Source organism: Octopus sinensis, linkage group LG2 (genome assembly GCF_006345805.1).
Source record: "Octopus sinensis linkage group LG2, ASM634580v1, whole genome shotgun sequence".
NCBI classification, from domain to species: domain Eukaryota; kingdom Metazoa; phylum Mollusca; class Cephalopoda; order Octopoda; family Octopodidae; genus Octopus; species Octopus sinensis.
The window spans coordinates 198,056,286-198,063,785 of NC_042998.1; the positions used below are offsets into that span (position 1 = coordinate 198,056,286).

The 7,500-nt window shown below is 41.1% G+C and overlaps 1 protein-coding gene across 2 annotated transcripts in view; it reads right to left on the reverse strand.

Annotated features, from left to right (window-relative positions):
• LOC115232673 overlaps window positions 1–7,500 on the reverse strand; it is a 294,183-nt gene that overhangs the window by 36,632 nt on the left and 250,051 nt on the right. For both annotated transcript variants that reach the window (XM_029802692.2, XM_029802693.2), the window contains exon 5: window positions 4,024–4,188. In XM_029802692.2, the coding sequence (XP_029658552.1) occupies window positions 4,024–4,188 (165 nt within the window). The remainder of the gene's footprint in view (window positions 1–4,023; window positions 4,189–7,500) is intronic.

Below are 7,500 nucleotides of genomic sequence, written 5' to 3' on the forward strand. Positions count from 1 at the left end.
TGCAGAGGTGGAAGTTCAACAATGTGGATGAGGTTGAAAATGGGTGAAGGGAGTTTTTGCTTGCCCCTAAACCAGCCAAAGAATGTGAGCATGGAATTGACCTTCGGGCACATCAATGGCAACAGACAATAGAATATGATAGGATATATTTTGATGAATAAAGGCTTTTTTGTATGTAATTTGTTTCAATTACTAATTAAAGCTTGAAATATGAAAAAAACCTTTGACTCAACCTTTAGTACACTATGGAATTTCTAATTAATCCTTTTTTATATATCTAGCAAGGTCGCTTCAGAGATGGCAGTAAAATCCTGCATTATTTCTTGCTAACAAAAATGTTCGTCTTTTTCTCCAGTCTACACTTTATTCCTGTGGAGGCGCAATGGCCCAGTGGTTAGGGCAGCAGACTCGCGGTCGTAGGATCGCAGTTTCGATTCCCAGACCGGGCGTTGTGAGTGTTTATTGAGCGAAAACACCTAAAAGCTCCACAAGGCTCCGGCAGGGATGGTGGTGATCCCTGCCGTACTCTTTCACCACAACTTTCTCTCACTCTTACTTCCTGTTTCTGTTGTACCTGTATTTCAAAGGGCCGGCCTTGTCACTCTCTGTGTCACGCTGAATATCCCCGAGAACTACGTTAAGGGTACACGTGTCTGTGGAGTGCTCAGCCACTTACACGTTAATTTCACGAGCAGGCTGTTCCGTTGATTTGGATCAACCAGAATCCTCGTCGTCGTAACCGACGGAGTGCTTCCACACTTTATTCCTACATTTGGAATTTCTCTTCTCTAAAGCTTTAAAAAATTCGGAAGGATTCGGTCAGCCACCCAGACATGAACTGTTATGGCTTCAAGAATAATAATAAATGGAAGGGAGCTAAGATCTGAACCCTGATGGACACCTGCCCACATGCTAAATTCCCGATTGCTTGTAAGCATATTGGAAGGACTTTTTCTGTTTTTGGACAAATGATTTAATCTGCTAATTCAACACTATCAGACAGCTATTTCATGCTATTAGCACTATATTGTATGGATAGCCTGAGAATAATTTCCTCTGTCCTTCTTACCATCAGTTAAGCCCTAAAAAAGGTTCATGGGTGCTTTCCTGCTTCCTCTGATTAACCCCTTAAAAGCCACAATAGATAAATTGGTATCTGTTTAGGGAAGTGTTTTTGTAGACATTAAATATATGTAAAAATCAGAATCTGAATAAACCAGAGATAGTCTGTAGCCGTAGGACTAAAGATGGTCTGTAATAGTAAAACTAATAATTGTCAGAGTTAGCTAAACTAGGCGGTGAGCTGGCAGAACCATTAGCACGCCGGGCGAAATGCTTAGCAGTATTTCGTCTGCCACTACATTCTGAGTTCAAATTCCGCTGAGGTTGACTTTGCCTTTCATCCTTTCGGGGTCGATAAATTAAGTACCAGTTACGCACTGGAGTCGATGTAATCAACTTGATCCATTTGTCTGTCCTTGTTTGTCCCCTCTCTGTTTAGCCCCTTGCGGGCAATAAAGAAATAAGAGTTAGCTAAACTAATGTAGTGGGGCTTCTGCTGAGTTTTGAACCACCTCACTCAGATCCCCAGTTTATGACCACAACAAGGTCAGCTATGATAAATTAACTGTGTCACTGTAAAAGGCATTGTGAATGCTGTTCAATCAATCAGATCAGCTGGAGTTTAACCAAGAAGAAAACTTTCAAAATCTCTTTAAAGAATGAAGGAATTGTTAGAAAATAATTCTGCAAAGCAATCTTTTCTAAAACAGTTGTTCCTGTTAGGTTTACCACTGACTATTGATCAACTGACAGAATCAGGGGATGGGATTATTGGCTTTTCACTCCAAGCTTCCTCTTCTTCTTTTGTTTGCTTTATCTCTTTGGTGGCATTCTGTATGTTTACCAAGATGAGATTCAGGCACTCACAGAAAAAAATGAATGTCTTGAGAAACTCCTTGTTTTTCTGTGTATTTGACTTTCCATTCCAGAAATCTGGCGCAAAACCACTCCGCTAGTTCTCGAAGATAAAAAAAATCCTACACAGGGTTGGAATCATTAGACTTGACAAGAATGCTTATTGTCGTATACAACCTTGTTTCTTTCAAAACTGCTTCTAAGCAACAGAAAAATGGAGACGCCAAGAATAAACAACAACTGCATCACGTAGCACTTGTACAGTAAGATGCTTATTTTACGTTTAAGATTTTTCTTTGAACTCTTGTTTGCTTTAGTGGATTCTGGTGCTGAGTACATACATAAATGTGAATATCACAATTGATAATGGGAACATAAATATTAATGTGGTCATTCTCACTTTCAAATGTAGCCTACTTAGTATTGTGTACTGCCAATGACAAACTATTGACAAAAACCTTCTAAGCAAATAAACATATGTCATCATCATCATCATCGTCGTTTAACGTCCGCTTTCCATGCTAGCATGGGTTGGATGGTTCGACCGGGGTCTGGGAAGCCAGGAGGCTCCACCAGGCACCAGTCTGATATGGCAGTGTTTCTACAGCTGGATGCCCTTCCTAAGGCCAACCATTCCGTGAGTGTAGTGGGTGTTTTTTATGTGCCACCAGCACAGGTGCCAGGCGAGGCTGGTAACGGCCACGATCGGTTGGTGCTTTTTACATGCCACTGGCACGGAAGCCAGTCAAGGTGGCACTGGCATCGGCCACATTCAGATGGTGCTTTTTACGTGCCACCGGCACAGAAGCCGGTCAAGGCGGTGCTGGCATCAGCCACGTACAGATGGTGCTTTTTACGTGCCACTGGCACAGGTGCCAGGGGAGGCTGGCAATGGCCACGATCGGTTGGTGCTTTTTACGTGCCACCGGCACGGAAGCCAGTCAAGGCGGCGCTGGCAACGGCCACGTTTGGATGGATCTTTTTACGTGCCACCGGCACTGGTGTCACAACTACAATTTCCATTGATTTTTGATCGATTTCGATAATGGCCCATGTCAGCTAAACAAATGACAGACTGTGTGAGCAAAATTGATAATGGTTTGGTGTTACCAAAACTGATGATGGTGATCTGTGTTGGCTAAACTAATGAAGGTGTGTCGGAAAAACTGGTGATGATGGTCTATGCCAACAAACTAGGGATAAAGATGTTTGTCAGCTAAACTAATTATGGTCTGTGTCACCAAAGGAGATGATGATAGAAACAATTGCAGGTCTATGCCAGCAAAATTTAAACAACAAAGTCTGATAATTTGGATAAGTTTATATGATGTGAAGATGGAGAGGAATCTGTTTCTTGGCTGTCTTGAAACAACGGATTCCTCATTATGTCGGTTTTCATTGATCAGCATTTCAACTTCACCTGCAATTTTGGTATTTACCAGTAATAATACTTGAGAGAGAGAGAGAGGACAGACAGACAGACAGACAGACTTTCAAAGAGGGAGAGAGAAGAAGGAATAAGAGAGATGGCATGGTGGAGAGAAAATAAAGAAGAGAAGTAGAATGGAAAGAGAATAGAAAGAGGGAGAGTTATAAGGGGAGAGTGAGAGAAAAGAAAGAGGAAGAGAGATAGGGGGAGAGTGAGAAAAAAGAAAGAGGAAGAGATATAGGGGGAGAGTGAGAAAAAAGAAAGAGGAAGAGAGATAGGGGGAGAGTGAGAAAAAAGAAAGAGGAAGAGAGAGAGGGGAGAGGGAGAAAAAAGAAAGAGGAAGAGAGATAGGGGGAGAGTGAGAAAAAAGAAAGAGGAAGAGAGATAGGGGGAGAGTGAGAAAAAAGAAAGAGGAAGAGATAGGGGGAGAGGGAGAAAAAAGAAAGAGGAAGAGAGATGGAGTGGTGAGAGCAAAAAGAAAGAGGGAGAGAGGAACAAAGACAGAAAAGGTAGAGTCAGAGAAAAAGGGAAAGACGAGAGAATGCAGAGAGAGTGATAGAAAAGAAAGAGGAAGAGAGACATGGAAGTGAGAGAGAGAGGGAGAGAGATGAGAAAAATATTTGGAGAGAGAAATAAAAGAAAGTAAAAAAAAAAGAAGTCTCAGCCGCAGCACTTACTTTTCAAGTGCAATCATTTGTTGCTTCTGGTGTTGATAGTGGTACATTTGTGCACTCTGTGCAAGCTTGCGGTCTCCAGGGGAAGGTAGACGTTCTTTGTTGGGCCCAGTCACACCATAGGCTGGGTAATCAACGCCTGAACTGGCTTTCACATTGGCCTGTAACCTGAAAAGAGACAGGAAAAACTCACTATAAAGTTCATGGCAACAGCATTACAGGGCAGGGTTACTCTACTCTTTTACTTGTTTCAGTCATTTGACTGCGGCCATGCTGGAGCACTGCCTTTAATCGAGCAACTCGACCCCGGGACTTATTCTTTTGTAAGCCCAGTACTTATTCTATTGGTCTCTTTTGCCAAACCGCTAAGTGACGGAGACGTAAACACACCAGCATCGGTTGTCAAGCGATGCTAGGGGGACAAACACAGACATACAAACAAAAACTCACACATATATATACACGACAGGCTTCTTTCAGTTTCCGTCTACCAAATCCACTCACAAGGCTTTGGTCGGCCCGAGGCTATAGTAGAAGACACTTGCCCAAGGTGCCACGCAGTGGGACTGAACCCGGAACCATGTGGTTGGTAAACAAGCTACTTACCACTGCAGGATAATGGCTTTTTTATGAAATGATTATAGTATGGGATGGTGCTGAAGATGTGATGTGAAATGGCAGTGGAGCTAGCAGAGCTTAGCACAGTTGGGACGCAGGGAGAATGAGGACAGAAGCATACAATAGGATGGTAATAATGTGAAATGCAAAAGGTATCATGGGATGTGGCTGTATTAGTATGTTAATATTTTAGGAAGAATATCTCAGTGTCCTACAAAGGCAGACAGATGAGGGATTGTATTGGAAATGGACACAGAGATATTCTGAAATGGAGAGAGATTTTATTTATGATGGTTATCTTTCTCTGCTCCAAGCTGTACCTTTACCTACACATAATATATATTTCTTTACTACCAACAAGGGGCTAAACATAGAGGGGACAAACAAGGACAAAGGGATTTAGTCGATTACATTGACCCCAGTGCAAAACTGGTACTTTATTTATCGACCCTGAAAGGATGAAAGGCAAAGTCGACCTCAGCGGAATTTGAACTCAGAATGTAACAACAGACGAAATACCTATTTCTTTACTACCCACAAGGGGCTAAACATAGAAGGGACAAACAAGGACAGACAAAGGGATGAAGTTGATTACATCGACCCCAGTGCGAAACGGGTACTTTATTTATCGACCCCGAAAGGATGAAAGGCAAAGTCGACCTCGGTGAAATTTGAACTCAGAACATAACGACAGACGAAATACCGCTAAGCATTTTGCCCAGCGTGCTAACGATTCTGCCAGCTCATCTACACATAATATAGAATGAGTAAAGCAGTTGTTAAAAATTGGTGTGAAGACGTGTGTAGTAACGCCATCTTTGAAATCTCTAGCATGCATGCGCAGGGTTGGAATCTTCCGGAAGGCCTGCCAGAAGTTCCTTCATGCGCATGTGCAAAAAACTAGCAGCAGCGAAATTCTCTTGTATCTCTCTCTTTTGACGCTAGCAGCTGAACGATACAGGCATGTCTCCAGTAGCTCTCTCAAGCTGTTACCTCGTGGCGCATCCCCGCTATGCTTGAATGGGCAGGATTGACTCACTCCACTTGACTACTGCCGATAAGCTCCTAGGTTGCCGATTCGCCCGGATGAAGGAAATGTTTGTATTGCGAATCAAGGAATAAGTATTTATACTGTTGAAGTTAACGGAAAATCTTAACTCTTTCTTCAATTAATATTTGATGTAAAGGATGCAAGCAGCACCCATCCAGTGCAGGAATCTCTCATCCCGTTACACATGCGTGTAGACAACAACAGGACTAATAAAAACACAATTTATCTTCTGAAATTGATGTATATTGGTTGACAGAGCTGGTGATTTATCGTAATATTTCAATATTTAATTCTAATAGAGCAAATCTAAATACATTGGGTTGTCCGGAAAGTTCGTGCCGATTTTTAAAGGAAAGAAACAGGTCAATAAATACTTGCCATTACATTTTTAATCAACCAAATATGAACCACTTTGTTGCACAATGCGTCTCCATCTTTCCTTTAACTTGAAAATACCCTCTTCCCAGAATTGAGGTGGTTTCAGTGCAAAGAATTCATCAAGGTATCTTTTTACGTCATCCAAGGAATACCATTAAGACTATTTTGCAGAAACCTGAATAAGTGGAAATCCGAAGGAGCAATATTTGGTGAATATGAAGGGTGGGGTAACACATCCCAGCCGAGCTGCAACAATTTTTGTCTGGTTCTCAAAGCATCAATTGCCGAAAATGAACTTTCTTATCTTTGATTTTAAAGGGTTACAGAATTAACACAGGTTATAGGAACATAAACCTTTTTCCAAGAAAATATGGCTTAAACTGTGCTCTAAATGGAGATGTACTCAAATCCTATTTTATGGACTCAACCATATTCTAAAATAAGTCGAAAGGTAAGCTACTATAAATCGGCACAAACTTTCCGGACAACCCAATATATACCTTAGGTAGTATTGCACTAATTCTCTTTTTGAGATTATTTACAATGGCTAAATTTAGTAAAACTGAATATAGATACACTCTATTTGTCCATTTGACTGTGGCCATGCTGGAGCACTTATTCTTTGTAAGCCTAGTACTTATTCTATTGAGCATTGATTGTTGCATTAGGTGGTAACAATTCAAAGTGAATTACTCCTTTGGAATCCCACCAGATAGAGAGAAGGACCTTTTTCCCATGAATTTCCCTTCTTGGTTGTGATTGAGCTTTTTCCCTTTTACCAAGCCACTGTTTACGACATTCAATATTTCAATAGAAGATCCATTTTTCATCACCAGTGACAAGTCTATCCTAAAAGGGTGAAATGAGTTCGCAAGAATGGAGAGAAGAGCAGATGTCAACTCGGGATTTGCAGTTTGCTTTCGGACAATTCATGAAGCACCCATTTTCCAAGTTTGGGAACCTTTCAAAGTTGTTGAAGATTACGATGAACAGTTGTATGATTTGAACTAAGCTATATTGCCAATTCTTCAACTGATAATGCAGGATTTTCTTCAAGTAATGCCTCAAGGAGAACAGCAATTTTACTGAGCTTTATGCATCTTATCAAGTATAGTAAATCACCACATCTTGTGGTCCCGTGTCATCATCATCATCATCATCATCATTTAACGTCCGCTTTCCATGCTAGCATGGGTTGGACGGTTCAACTGGGGTCTGAGGAGCCCAAAGGCTGCACCAGGCCAGTCAGATCTGGCAGTGTTTTTACAGCTGGATCTCCTCACTAAATATTCAAAGTAGGGTTTCGCATATGAAATGTAGTGAATTGAAAAACTTTGAATAACTGAGCTTCATACAATTTGGAAGCAAAACTTTCTTTTATGACAATTTAAAAATTTAAAAACAACAACTAAAGGAGATAATTCTAATAATAT